Genomic DNA, 16,043 nt, shown 5'->3' with positions numbered 1-16,043 from the left:
GTTGATGAATAAATGAGATACCTTGAAGAAAAAATGAAAATTCTCTTTACTTTTTAATCACATTGTATACTCCTAGGAAAAGGAATAGAAACGACAGGTATCGAACGTACAGTCGAACGACAGGAGAGAAAAATAAGGAGATGAATATGGATGAAATGAAAAGGTTGGCCTTGACAGGATCACATGAAGACAACAGTGGTGTCAGAAACCTGTAAGTAGGCAGAACACACTATGATGATGATGTTGATGATTATGATGATGGTGATGAGCAGGAGGAGGAGGACAACTCAATTGCTTTGAGTTTAATGCATTTTAACAGCAGTAGTGTTACATAAATTTGCTGTATGATGCTTTTTCAGTAGTACATTTATAGCTACAATCATTTCCTCAAAGGCATTTATTAGGTAGATTGTAGCTGAAGAAGTGTGCTCTTTATTTCTCTGTGATTTTGCTTGAAAGTGTGTTGTGTCCTATCTCTCACCTTATGTAGCATTTTCTTTTAAATGTTCCAGGAATGTTCACCTTCAGAAGATTTTTCTGGACCTAGCACATACAATATTGATAAAACGGAGAATGAGGAAGATGAAGAGGAGGCAGAGTGTGGAGACGACGAGCCGGTGAGTTGTGTTCAGCGTTTCTTGTCCACCACTAGTATATTGATGAGGGATCTACCCATCGTCCAGTCAACAGTGGAGTGTAATTAAATGTCACGGTGATGGAGCTAAAAGAATTTGCAAACCAGAATATTTACATCCCAAATTGAAACATTTGAAGTGGACTTTCCATGAAAAAGGCTGTTCATGAAAAGAAGCAAAGAGGGTTCTGCAATGAAATAACAATACACTAAGGACAATGGATGAAAATGTAACTGATCACATTGATAAGATTTTACATAAATGTAACATTAGACTGGTATTTGGACCAAAAAATAAAATATGTCATCCCTTCAGATCTGTAAAGTGTGATTCCCATCCTCCACTGACATGATGTATATAAGATTCCATGTACGGGAAACAACAAAGAGAAGCATGAATATGTCTGCAGGATTACAGAAGCTTTCAATGACTAGAGATGGTTGAAGAATCAGCTGATGCAGAGCATGCACTGCAGTCAGGAATGATGAAGTGAAGTTTTCTGAAACCAAAATGTCATCTGCAGTGACAAACTATTATCCAAGGCTACATAAAGAAGCCATCAAAATATATATATATACACACACCACTCAAAACAACTAGGGGACCATGACTTTGTGCATCAGCAATACTCCATTGAGGAATAATTAAGGGCTTCTTATGTTACAAATTATACCTTCATCTTTCACAAATTGATTACACAACAAAACATCATTATGTCTGTGTTCATTTACAGAACAGCACTGAATTGTCTGATAGATGTAGAAAACACAGTGGTAACAATCATTCATCCAGTCATCCTGGTACTTTCCATTGGCTTTTGAGAGCTTCAGTAACATTTATGCCATGAATGCCACCTTGACAGCTACCTGACATGATCTATATAAATGTACAGATGTGACTCTGTGTATTCATTTTAGTTCTTCAGAGAAAACCTCTGAGAGTTTTTGGACAGTCTGTGGTATAACAGGATGACTGTGGGTATGTCTCTTAAGCATGTCCGACAAGTACCCAATGGGATTTAGGTTGGGACTCTCTGCCAGCCATTTCATTACTTCAGTGTCCAGGTTTCACAAAAAATCTGTGGTGGCACCTGCCACATGGACCCTGGCATTATCATGTGTGAGAAATAACTCAGGGCCATTACAGTATCCACCAGCCACTACATGGTTCAACATCTACATCTACATAGATACTCCTCAAGCCACCATATGGTACTTTTTGGAGGGTACCCTGTGTCACTAGTAGTCATTTTTTTCCTGTTCCAACTACAAATAGAGTGAGGGAAAAGCAACTCTCTATATGCCTCTACATGAGCCCTAATTTCTCATATCTTATCTTTGTGGTCCGTACATGCAGTATATGTTGACGGCAGTAGAATTGTTCTTCAGTCAGCTTCAGATGCCGGTTCCCTAAATTTTCTCAATAGTGTTTCTCAAAAAGAATGCCCATTCTCTACAGTGATTCCCATTTGAGTTCCTGAAGCATCTCTGTAACACTTACATGTTGTTCGAACCTAACTGTAACAATCTAGAAGCCCACCTCTGAATTACTTCGATGTCTTTCTTCCAACTGACCTGATACGAATCCCAAACACTTGAGCAATACTCAAGAATAAGTTGTACCATTATTCTGTTTGTAGTCTCCTCTACAGGTGAATTACTCTTTCCTAAAATTCTCCCAATAAACCAATTTCAACCATTCTACTTTCCTACCACAGTTTTCACATGCTTGTTCCATCTCATATCACTTTGCAGCATTATGTCCAGAAATTTAAACAATTTGGCTGTGTTGAGCAGGACTCAAGCAATACTGTGCCTGAACATTACAGGTGTGATCTTCCTACTCATCAGCATTAACTTACATTTTTCCATATTTAGAGCTACTTGCCATTCATCAAACCAACTGGAATATTTTGCTAAGTTGTCTTGTATCTTCCTACAGTCACTCAACTATAACACCTTACTGTGCACCCTAGAATTGTTAGCAAACAACTGCAGGTTTCTATCCACCTTGTCCGCTAAATCATTTATGTACATGGAGAACAACAGCAGTCCTATCAAACTTCCTTGGGCACTTCTGATGATACCCTTGTCTCAAAGCAACACTTGTGATCAAGGACAACATACTGGGTTCTATTATTTAAGTCATCTTGAGCCACTCATATATCTGTGAACTTATTCCATATGCTTGTACCTTCTTTGTCAGCCTGTAATGGGGGACCATGTCAAGTGCTTTCTATAAATCTAGAAATATGATATCTGCCTGTTGTCTTTCATTCACAGTAAACCATGTGGGAAAAGGGCAAGCTGAGTTTCTAAAACCATGCTGATTCATGAACATATGTTTCTCAGTCAGAAGAAAATGTATTATATTCAAACTGAGAATACGTTCAAGGATTCTGCAGCAAACAGAAGTTAGGGATCTTGGTCTGTAATTTTGCAGATCCATTTTTTACCCTTCTTATATAATGGAGTCACCTGCACCTTTTTCCAGTTGCTTGAGACTTTGTTCTGGGAGAGAGATTGATGCTAAATGCAAGCTAGGTAAGGAGCCAATGCTGTACGTACTCTCTGTAAAAACAGTGACAAGAGCTGTATGGCTGTAAACACTGTTGCCTCTCCACACTATCACAGAATCATGGCAAAATGTGTTGATTTTGTGTACAACATTTGGCAGATACTGCTCACAACAGTGTGTGCACACACTAACATGCCCATCACCTTGCATCAGAGGAAATCAGACTTATCTCAAATAACATGTTTCACCAGTGACAGAGTTGCCAGACAACATGACAGTGCCAGAACCAAAGCCAAGCCGTGAAATGCCGTCATCTGAAGCCAGCTACTCAAACATGACATTTGGGTTGTAAGGCCTTTTCTCATAACCTGTTCCTTACAGTCTGATTGGGCACCACAGCTCTAGTGGCCCTTCTGAAACCATTTTGAAGTGGTCTGGTGGCAGCCACACAGTGTCGCAATATAGGGATGGCCGGATTTTGTCTTTGTGGGGACTGCCCTTGTGACTTAAACTGCAGTGAGATGTTGTATTGCATGTGCTTGGTTGAATACAATACCCACAAATGACAACTGCCCACTGTGTACCTCACTAGAGAACACTGGTATTCACTTCCTTCTGAGGGGTCACATGGTACTGTAATGTATAACACACTTGATAGGTGCCAAATGACTTTAGTTGTGTACATTGAAACACTGGAAGCAAAATGCAATAAGACCACAGTTAGTGTCTGTGTCAAAATAGATTTTATGTATCCAGACATTGCCACATGTGTTCCCCTGCTTATTTTGAGCAGTGTAAACATGGTAACAATTTAACTAGAAAATAGGAAGCCATGATCATTAATGATATATGGACAATAACTATACAGACTTGACAGATAAGTTTGTATTTGACAGATGTCAATTCAATAGTCAAGTTTTATTGTTGACAAGAATTATCTCCGCCAGTCATGCCCTCTTTTCACAGAATTTATCAGAGCATGCCATATTGACTTCCTGCACAGACTGCAGGCAAAACGGCGTGACGTCATTGGGAATACAGGAAGTGAGAAGTGGGAGGCATTGTTAATGCAAGAAAATTCTCAGATACCTGTGTCAAAATAAATAGAATGCAGTTGCTTATTAGCTATTCTTCTTGCTGGCCAATTTGTCATACTATGAGCAGAATTAGAAATTAGTGTGCTGTTGCTTTGTTTAAAACTCTGGATGTTGATTACCATCAATTTACTAAAGATATGAGAACTACAGCACAAATGGGTTTTGTGCTGTAAAAGAATTGATACTGTTGATGTGAATAATGCAAGGTTTGTTGAGATCATTTTCTTTCCAAAGATTATGAGTGGTTCTTAAAAAATGAGCTTTTGTGTTTTTCTTTGAAAAGATAATTGCAGAGTGACATTTTGCCTTCACAAAAAGGTTTATGCCAGCAAAGACTATGTACATATAATTGCCAGATGTTCATTCTCTTTTGAAATACATTTCTATGTATTATTGATTATTGTCTTTGGAATCATCCAAACATTTTTTTTGTAAAGATCAGCAATGTGTAGTTCTTTACCTAGATGTTACTGGTAAACAAGAAAAGGCAGATTAAAAATAAAGGCCCAACTGCTAAGGAGAGAAAACTATGCTGCATTTTACAACTAAGCACCCAGCAGAGGCTTCATCGAACCACCTTCAAGCTATTTCTCTACCATTCCACTCTCAACAGGGAATAACAAACATTTTTAAATTTTTCTGTGTAAGCTCTGTTTTCTTGTATTTTATTGCAATGATAATATCTCCCTATGTAGGTGGGTGCCAAAAAAATATTTTTGCATTCAGAGGAGAAAGGTGGTGACTGAAATTTCATGAGAAGATCCTATCCCCTATATTGTGATAATGCTAAATGAGCATCCCTTCTCTATATGATGTGGATCACAGCATACAGGAATACTCTAGTGTAGTCTTAAGCAGTCTTTCTATTAGACCTGTTGCATTTTCTAAGAGTTCTCATAGTAAATTGCAGTCTATGGTTTGTTTTCCCCACAACATTATTATGTAGTCATTATAATTTAATTTATTCATAACTGTATTTAGCTGAATTTACAGCCTTTAGATTTGTGTGGTTTATCGCATAACTGAAATTACAAGATTTCTTTTAGTATTCATGTGGAGGACTTCACATTTTCATTATTGAGAGTCATTGCCAGTTTTCTTCTGTAATAAAATAACAAATAAGAGTGTGTTTCACATAAGACCACATCCCATCTTACCTTGGCTGTTCTTTGGGTTCATTCTCAGAGACACTTCTTCTGGATTCAGGTTACACCACTGGTTGTGACTGGATCTCTGTAATCTTTGGTGGTGGACTCATTTCTCCTTCAGTTGACTGGTTCAATGAAATGAAAATGTTTGAAGCAACTTTTGGAGTTTTCATGGGTGACATGTTGCCAAGTGTGACTGAGTGATGCAAAAGATAATTTCTACAGTAACATCAAAGATTCCTGCAGTGCATGACAAAGTAGTTTCTCTCTAAGTTAGTCCAAGGATGTTCATTGGATTAAGGCATCTGAATGTACAGGCTACAATAGAAAACACAAATAAAATTGTCATGAAGAAAAATCTTCAAAGGAATGTTTTGTGATCTTTCTGAGCTTCAGTGACTATTGATGAATGCAGTAAAAGTAAGAGGTTCTAGCTCTTAATGTTGTCATTGAAGGTGGCTGTTACCATAACATACAAGTGTTGATGTAGTAATTTTAGATTTAAGCAATGCATAATAATGTGCATCAGCACTTTGCATCACACAGTTCATGAGGGTGTTATTGAAATTCTCATGAACCACAGGGACAGTATTCTGAGGCTCATGAGTGGTAGGCCTGAACAGTATTCCCACTAATGTCATACACTTTAGTCAATACCACCACATGACTGTACAAAGTTAGCAGTGTCTGATGCTGTAATGACACTTAAACCGTTGTTGTTGTTGTTGTTGTTGTTGTCTTCAGTCCTGAGACTGGTTTGATGCAGCTCTCCATGCTACTCTATCCTGTGCAAGCTGCTTCATCCCCCAGTACCTACTGCAACCTACATCCTTCTGAATCTGCTTAGTGTACTCATCTCTCGGTCTCCCTCTACGATTTTTACCCTCCACGCTGCCCTCCAATGCTAAATTTGTGATCCCTTGATGCCTCAAAACATGTCCTACCAACCGATCCCTTCTTCTAGTCAAGCTGTGCCACAAACTTCTCTTCTCCCCAATCCTATTCAATACCTCCTCATTAGTTACGTGATCTATCCACCTTATCTTCAGTATTCTTCTGTAGCACCACATTTCGAAAGCTTCTATTCTCTTCTTGTCCAAACTAGTTATCGTCCATGTTTCACTTCCATACATGGCTACACTCCAAACAAATACTTTCAGAAACGACTTCCTGATACATAAATCTATATTCGATGTTAACAAATTTCTCTTCTTCAGAAACGCTTTCCTTGCCATTGCCAGTCTACATTTTATATCCTCTCTACTTCGACCATCATCAGTTATTTTACTTCCTAAATAGCAAAACTCCTTTACTACTTTAAGTGTCTCATTTCCTAATCTAATTCCCTCAGCATCACCCGATTTAATTTGACTACATTCCATTATCCGCGTTTTGCTTTTGTTAATGTTCATCTTATATCCTCCTTTCAAGACACTGTCCATTCCGTTCAACTGCTCTTCCAAGTCCTTTGCCGTCTCTGACAGAATTACAATGTCATCGGCGAACCTCAAGGTTTTTACTTCGTCTCCATGAATTTTAATACCTACTCCAAATTTTTCTTTTGTTTCCTTTACTGCTTGCTCACTATACAGATTGAATAACATCGGGGAGAGGCTACAACCCTGTCTCACTCCTTTCCCAACCACTGCTTCCCTTTCATGCCCCTCGACTCTTATTACTGCCATCTGGTTTCTGTACAAATTATAAATAGCCTTTCGCTCCCTGTATTTTACCCCTGCCACCTTTAGAATTTGAAAAAGAGTACTCCAGTCAACATTGTCAAAAGCTTTCTCTAAGTCTACAAATGCTAGAAACGTAGGTTTGCCTTTTCTTAATCTTTCTTCTAAGGTAAGTCGTAAGGTCAGTATTGCCTCACGTGTTCCAACATTTCGACGGAATCCAAACTGATCCTCCCCGAGGTCTGCATCTACCAGTTTTTCCATTCGTCTGTAAAGAATTTGCGTTAGTATTTTGCAGCCGTGGCTTATTAAACTGATAGTTCGGTAATTTTCACATCTGTCAGCACCTGCTTTCTTCGGGATTGGAATTATTATATTCTTCTTGAAGTCTGAGGGTATTTCGCCTGTCTCATACATCTTGCTCACCAGCTGGTAGAGTTTTGTCATGACTGGCTCTCCCAAGGCCGTCAGTAGTTCTAATGGAATGTTGTCTACTCCGGGGGCCTTGTTTCGACTCAGGTCTTTCAGTGCTCTGTCAAATTCTTCACGCAGTATCGTATCTCCCATTTCGTCTTCATCTACATCCTCTTCTATTTCCATAATATTGTCCTCAAGTACATCGCCTTTGTATAAACCTTCTATATACTCCTTCCACCTTTCTGCCTTCCCTTCTTTGCTTAGAACTGGGCTGCCATCTGAGCTCTTGATATTCATACACGTGGTTCTCTTCTCTCCAAAGGTCTCTTTAATTTTCCTGTAGGCAGTATCTATCTTACCCCTAGTGAGATAAGCTTCTACATCCTTACATTTGTCCTCTAGCCATCCCTGTTTAGCCATTTTGCACTTCCTGTCGATCTCATTTTTGAGACGTTTGTATTCCTTTTTGCCTGCTTCATTTACTGCATTTTTATATTTTCTCCTTTCATCAATTAAATTCAATATTTCTTCTGTTACCCAAGGATTTCTAGCAGCCCTCGTCTTTGTACCTACTTTATCCTCTGCTGCCTTCACTACTACATCCCTCAGAGCTACCCATTCTTCTTCTACTGTATTTCTTTCCCCTATTCCTGTCAATTGTTCCCTTATGCTCTCTCTGAAACTCTGTACAACCTCTGGTTCTTTCAGTTTATCCAGGTCCCATCTCCTTAATTTCCCACATTTTTGCAGTTTCTTCAGTTTTAATCTACAGGTCATAACCAATAGATTGTGGTCAGAGTCCACATCTGCCCCTGGAAATGTCTTACAACTTAAAACCTGGTTCCTAAATCTCTGTCTTACCATTATATAATCTATCTGATACCTTTTAGTATCTCCAGGGTTCTTCCACGTATACAACCTTCTTTCATGATTCTTAAACCAAGTGTTAGCTATGATTAAGTTGTGCTCTGTGCAAAATTCTATTAGGCGGCTTCCTCTTTCATTTCTTAGCCCCAATCCATATTCACCTACTATGTTTCCTTCTCTCCCTTTTCCTACACTCGAATTCCAGTCACCCATTACTATTAAATTTTCGTCTCCCTTCACTATCTGAATAATTTCTTTTATTTCATCGTACATTTCTTCAATTTCTTCATCATCTGCAGAGCTAGTTGGCATATAAACTTGTACTACTGTAGTAGGTGTGGGCTTCGTATCTATCTTGGCCACAATAATGCGTTCACTATGCTGTTTGTAGTAGCTTACCCGCATTCCTATTTTCCTATTCATTATTAAACCTACTCCTGCATTACCCCTATTTGATTTTGTGTTTATAACCCTGTAGTCACCTGACCAGAAGTCTTGTTCCTCCTGCCACCGAACTTCACTAATTCCCACTATATCTACCTTTAACCTATCCATTTCCCTTTTTAAATTTTCTAACCTACCTGCCCGATTAAGGGATCTGACATTCCACGCTCCGATCCCTAGAACGCCAGTTTTCTTTCTCCTGATAACGACATCCTCCTGAGTAGTCCCCGCCCGGAGATCCGAATGGGGGACTATTTTACCTCCGGAATATTTTACCCAAGAGGATGCCATCATCATTTAATCATACAGTAAAGCTGCATGTCCTCGGGAAAAATTACGGCTGTAGTTTCCCCTTGCTTTCAGCCGTTCGCAGTACCAGCACAGCAAGGCCGTTTTGGTTAATGTTGCAAGGCCAGATCAGTCAATCATCCAGACTGTTGCCCCTGCAACTACTGAAAAGGCTGCTGCCCCTCTTCAGGAACCACACGTTTGTCTGGCCTCTCAACAGATACCCCTCCGTTGTGGTTGTACCTACGGTACGGCCATCTGTATCGCTGAGGCACGCAAGCCTCCCCACCAACGGCAAGGTCCATGGTTCATGGGGGGAGGACTTAAACCGTGGGAAGTGCAAAAGGCTGAAGGTTTTGGGAGAAGTTAAGAGTGAGATTAGGGCAGACTGCTGCTAGAGGACTGTGAGAACTGGATGTGCTTCATGTACGCCAAGCAGAGTTTGCTCCTCAGCAAATGACAAAAGCCACAAAAATTAAAGAAAGAGGCAAGCACTGGGTGATTGTGACAATGAAAAGGACACATATTATGGACAAAGACAGTTTTTGTGCATGAAGTAATGTAATCATTAAGTATGTAACTATAACACTTTTTACCTTAGTATCTCAAAACTACCTGTTTTCTTGAAAAGTGCTGAAGATAGACACACAAAATGTTCACAGCATGCCAAGAAGAAGATTCAATACATATGGAACTAGAATAATAAAAATATTCTATGATTTTTGGTTTCTATGTTCATTTATTTACAAAACTTTACCACAAAAATGAAACTTAAGAGAAAAATACCATAACATGTCTCATAATACAATTTTTGTAGTAGTCTTGTTTGCATCTATTTACAAAATTATATTTGTTATTTACGGAAAATTGCAAGTTGGTGTCTTAAAAGCTTTCCAAGATAAGAACACAAAGTTTTCTAATTTTACTTTGGCAGATTGGGACATACAGTCTCCTCATAAATGATTTAAGGTATACAGCAGAGCATCAATCAAAAAGTTCTGAATACAAATGAATCTCAGATTTCATAGCATATGTAACATAGTTTCAACACTTTGCAATGTTTTCAAAGTTGCAGTAAGACTTGTTAAAAATCAAATTATTTCTGACACTGTCATACTATTCAATTGCTAATACTTTAATGTACAGGTATGATCAACTCCAATCACACTAATTCTGTACTATCACTATTCTTAAATCTTTATATATCTTCATCTTATACCAAAACTAAATGTCTTTTCTATACCCATTAAATTTATTATTTTACTTTTGTCCAGAAAGAAAATCACAGAAGCTAGCCAAATACACATCTGTACTCTTTTTGTCCTTGTGGCACTACGAGACTTGAACCACATTTCTTAATTTTTCACAAACTTTGAAGGTCAGATTTACATAAATTATGTCATAGTCCCTACTGCAATGTCAACATGCTAAACATAAATAATCTTTGTTTTATCACAGCATAATTAAATATTATAAGAGTTTGTTTAACAATTTGTTTTGATGCATATCAATGAGAGGCTTGCTCTTCATGTAACTGAGGTCACAACCTGTTTGTTGTTGTGTCATACATGTTAATAACATGTCTGATAATGGTTATTACTTGTTATAAATAAATAAACATTTAAACTTCAATGACTTCTAAACAAGCCATCATATAAATACAAAAATAATTTTATTGTGTTCTATAGCTTCTGCTGATTCTAAAAGCATTCTTGTATGTTCAGTTGCTCAACTGTTGGCAGTTTTGGCCATTTTTAATTGATATACACTACTTTTAATGTAACACATTCAGTTGCAAGGCCATCTTGGCATTTACCTCCATTATTACCAGGAATATTAGGTTTGTGTTTTCCCCAATGATATGAACCATCCCCAGACAAGCAAGTCCTTGGCCGCTTCTCTCATGGTGTGGCTCTGTCCAACCTACCCTGAGTTTCCTAGCCAGGCCATACAAAACAACAAGCTGGCCCTCCAACAGTTACCTCCATACAGCATGCAACAGATCGGCCATGCCAGATATTTTGTCACATATTGTTGCCATACAATAGAAAGTCTGTCGATTCACTAAATACCTGGGGATTACAATTACAAAGAACTGAAACTGGAACCATCATATAGGAAAGGGAAACCAAGGACTGTATTTTTTGGTAGAACACTTAGAAGCTATAACAGATCTATTGAAGAGACTTCCTGAACTCTGCTTATCTGTCCTCTTCTGGATTACTCTACAGGATCCCTATCCTATAGGATTGTCAGAGGAAATCGATAAAGTTCAAAGAAGGGCAGCTTGTTTTGTATTATTGGTAATTGGTGTGGTAGTCATTAAAACAAATGTTTTTTTCATTGTAGTGAGACCTTTTCACAAAATTTCAATTCCAACTTTATCTTCTGAATGTGATAATGTTTTTTTAACCTACATATACATAGGGAGAAATAACCATCATAGTAAAATAACAGAAATCAGAGATTGAATGGAAAAATTTGAGTGTTCATCTTTCCCTTGTGCTATTTATGAATGGAATGGTCAAGAGATAATCTGACATTTATCCTACTAACCCTCTGCCAAGGCTTAAGTGTGAATTGCAGAACAGTCTTATTGATGTAGATGTAGATGTAATCAGTGGTCCACATTAGGTTACTTATTTTGTAGATCCATAGTGAGGAGATCCTCAAGGATATAGAACATCTCAAATAAGAATAAATAATACATATTAAGAAAAAAAGACATATTTTGATGTTCCTTCCTCAGATCTGAAGTGAAACTGGCTTGAAATAAGTAAAAAATCTTAAACATTTATATTTAAGGTGCAACAACAAACTTCTCACAAAGCATGTAAAGACGTGAAGTGTGTTTGATAAGTAGTAACTATGTACTATGTACCATCAAATAGAAAATCAGTTTGCAGTACTTTGCACTGATCACGTTACTGCAGTGAAGATGTGAAGAAGTCAGAATGCAACATGTTATTTGACATTATTACAGACATATATCCATCACTGGGGAAATGGTGCACATACTAAGACATCCTGTGAAACATTACTAGGTGCCTTCCCTGAAAAGTACCTACAACCCATAGTTCAGAATTTCGCTTATGATGGAAATGCATTGGCTCTGATGGCAACAAATAGACCTGACCTTCCCACATTGAAACTGGTGTGAGGTACCATGATATGGTTGTGGCAGCAGTGATTACCACAGTATAAAGGGCAACTGAAACCAGCAGAAAGATATATATATGTTCAGTAATCTAGATAGAAAAGCAGTACTGTCATATCTCAGTGAGGCACTTGAAACTTTCTGCACAGGGCAGGAGCATGTGGAGGAACACTGGCTCAAGTTTAAAAGAATAATTGACGAGGCATCAGATAGATACATACCCAATAGAACAATTCATAATGGGAGGGACCCTCCACGGTACACACTCACTGTAAAGAAACTTCTACAGAAACAGAGATTACAGCATAATATGTGTAAAACAAAGTGTAGACTATAAATAGAGAGATGCTGAATGAAGCACATTTGGCTTTCAAGAGAGCAACGCATGAAGCTTTCAGTGAGCACCATAGCAGAATATTGTGAAATAATCCTTCACAAAATCCAAAGAAATTCTGGTTGTGTGTAAAGCCTAGTTAGTGTCCAGTCCCTAGTGAATGAAACAGGAACTGAAATTGAGGGTAGCAAAGCAAAAGCTGAAATACTTAACTCTGTTTTCAACTGTTCCTTTACAAAGAAAAACCCTGAATAGTTGCCCTAATTTAATCCTCCCACGTTTGAAAGGATGAATGGAATAAGTGTTAGTGTCAGTGGTGTTGAGAAACAATTGTTGAACCTGAACAAAGCTCCAGGGCCTGATGGAACCCCTATCAGATTCTATATTGAATTTTCAGCTGAGTTAGCCCCTCTTTTAACTATAATCTATTGTATATCACACAAACAGAAAACCATGCCAAGTAGTTGGAAGAAAGCATCCAGTTAACAACTGTCCACAAGAAGGGTAGTAAAAGTGATCCGCAAAACTGCCATCTAATATCTTTGACATCATTCTGTTGTAGAATCTTAGAACATGTTCTGAGCTCAAAGGTAATGGGGTATCTTGAACAGAATGACCTATTTGCCAAACAGCATGTTTTATCAGATGACATACTGTAAGCTTTGGATCAAAGCAGTCAGGAAGATGCAGTATTTCTTGATTTCCAAAAAGCATTTGACTCAGTACCACACTTAAGCTTATTGTCAAAAGTACAATCATATGGAGTATAAAGTAAAATTTGTGACTAGGTTGGGGACTTTATGGTAGGGAGGAAACAGTATGTTATGTTGGACAGAGTGTCATCGGTAGGTGTAAAGTTAACTTCGGGTGTGCCCTAGGGATGAGCGTTGAGGCCCTTGCTGTTCATGTTGTATATTAATGGTCTTGCAGACAATGTTAATAGTAAAATCAGGCTTTTTGCAGATGATGCAGTTATCTATAATGAAGTACTAACTGAGAGAAGCTTCATAAATATTCAGACGGATATTAATAAGATTTCAAACAGGTGTAAAGATTGGCAGCTTGCTTTAAATGTTCAGAAATGTAAAATTGTGCACTTCACAAAATGAAAAAAACATAGTATCCTATGACTATAATATCAGTGAGTCACAGTTGAAATCAGTCAACTTCTACTAATACCTGGGTGTAACACTTTGTAGGGATATGAAATGGAATGACCACTGTTGTGGGTAAAGCAGGTGGTAGACTTTGGTTTGTTGGTAGAATGCTGGGGAAGTGCAATCAGTATACAAAGAAAATTGCTTGAAAATCACTCGTGTGACATGTTGTGTTGGCTACTGTGGGTGTCAGCACCGACACAAACAAGGAGAGAGAGAAGTTGTGATCGCTGGTGATAGAAAACCAAAATGATCTGTATATTAAACTTTCTAACTAATAGGACACTTTATTTCTAAAAAGAAAAGAATCATAACTTCTTGTTATGAAATGGCTTCCTGTGCCTCCTACATGCAGTTACTTTACTCGCTGTTAATACTTGCAGAACGTGAGGTAAGTGTTGTCTTCCTATTAGCCAGTACTGATGCTCTCAAAGACTGCGACCAAACTGGGGCTGACCAGGCATGAGCAACCGGTTAAGTCAGCATTGACAGGTGGCACTGAGCTCTGTCTTCCTGGAGGAGTGACGCGGCCCACTCTTTGCATTGGCGCACGGGTCAGCAACTTCTTGATGCTCTTCTGTGGCACTGTGCTGGTCGGTGTGCAGTCGATGCTTTAGTATTGCATGTGACTTATTCTAGGGTATTACTCATGTGTGTAGCACCCTTATCTAATAGGACTAATGGGGATATTGAATCTATACTGAGAATGGTCAAAGGTTTCTTTGACCTGGGGGAGAGTGTTAACAGTGATGCTGAAGAAACTGAACTGACAGACACTAGAAGATAGATGTAAACTATCCCGAGAAAGTCTACTAACAAAGTTTCAAGAACCAGCTTTAAATGATGACTCCAGGAACCTACTGCTGTATCGCCCAAACAAGACACAGCCAGGGACAAAGCACCACAGGCGGAAAGATGCAAACTGATGCCAGTGCCATAGGGACTCACCACTTGCACAACTTCCACCATTGCTACGGGTGGTGCTGAGGATAAAGAAATTGACTTTGCCCTCACCAATTGCCGGCCGAGTACAATCTACCAATGACCAGATAACAGACAGAAGCCTACTGGGAAGATAGAAGAGCAGCTCTCTCCTACTTGGTTATAGATCATCATCCAGGGCTGACTTAGACAGGAAATGTCATTTAGTGGACTCATAGAAGTGAACAGACAGTTGTTTTACATTGCATCTGCTGTGCAGTGTGAGGTTTACGTACAATTATTTGCACTTAGCCATTGAGGGCCTTTTCTGTGTTACATTACATGCTGTGCTGCAGACTTCCCTGTTCAGTATTTCACTGAGATAAGGAAACCTTCTAACTCATTTGTGTGACTTTGTTGCTAATTTCTTGGTGTGTTGTAGAACCTTTGTTCTCCCATCATGTTACCGACCCTGGGACATAGCTGTATAATAGTGTCAGGGAGAAATTTTCTTAGCGGTGTACTGCACCAGGAGTCATTTCATGAACTCACAAACTTGTCGTACCATAACAACAGTGGGAACTTGGTTTCCACAGCAATAGCGATGAGGTTTAACAAAAAATACGACAACCCTTTACATATCACTCACTTAGAGATTGTGAGGATAAGATTAGAATAATTGCAGCACAGACAGAAGTGCTCAAACAAACATTCTTCCCAAGCTCCATATGTGAATGGAACAGGAAGAAATCCTAATACATTGAGACATACCGTCTGCCATGTACTTCACAGTGGTTTGCATAGTATGGATGTAGATCAGTTGATCAGTTAAGAAATTTGTCAGTGGAATGGAAAGAGTTGCCCACACACAAATCCTTTGGGGTTCTCTTTAGGATCCTCATAAACTGAACTTCATTGGTAGATCAATTTTTTATGGCTGCTGGCAAGTTATTGAAAATATATGGTCCTGAATAATGGAGACCTTTGTGGAACAAAGGAAGTTATTTATTTATTTACTCATTCATAATGTACAAAGGCATTCATTAACTAAAATATGCTGATAGCTGTATACTGAGTTACAATAAACTTTAATATGTTTTTATAATACTATACAATATTACAAATACAGTTGAAGAACTCTATCCATGAGTCAGAGAGCCTGTGTATGTGCTTCAGTTGACCCTCATAGTCATGCACTTCACAGACAGGCAAATGGTCCATTCATTGAATTTCCCCATACTCGCATGCAGGATTGTCCAATAGGTCTCATTTGTTCATTAGTTGCTTAAACCTACACCAACACTCATCCTGATGCAGTTCAAAGTAGTCCACAAATAGCCAGCTGCTGTGACCTCAGATGTTAAGTCCCATTGTGCTTAGCG

At 38.6% G+C, this 16,043-nt stretch overlaps 1 protein-coding gene across 6 annotated transcripts in view; it reads left to right on the top strand.

Annotated features, from left to right (window-relative positions):
* Positions 1-16,043, top strand: part of LOC126291563 (zinc finger protein 501-like) — a 405,002-nt gene that overhangs the window by 100,925 nt on the left and 288,034 nt on the right. For all 6 annotated transcript variants that reach the window (XM_049985079.1, XM_049985080.1, XM_049985081.1 and 3 more), the window contains exon 6: positions 513-617. In XM_049985079.1, coding sequence (XP_049841036.1) covers positions 513-617 — 105 coding nt within the window. The remainder of the gene's footprint in view (positions 1-512; positions 618-16,043) is intronic.

The sequence above is a fragment of the Schistocerca gregaria genome, chromosome 9 (genome assembly GCF_023897955.1).
Source record: "Schistocerca gregaria isolate iqSchGreg1 chromosome 9, iqSchGreg1.2, whole genome shotgun sequence".
NCBI lineage: Eukaryota > Metazoa > Arthropoda > Insecta > Orthoptera > Acrididae > Schistocerca > Schistocerca gregaria.
The sequence above is the reverse complement of the archived record's forward strand: the minus strand, read 5'-3'. Positions and strand labels throughout refer to the sequence as shown.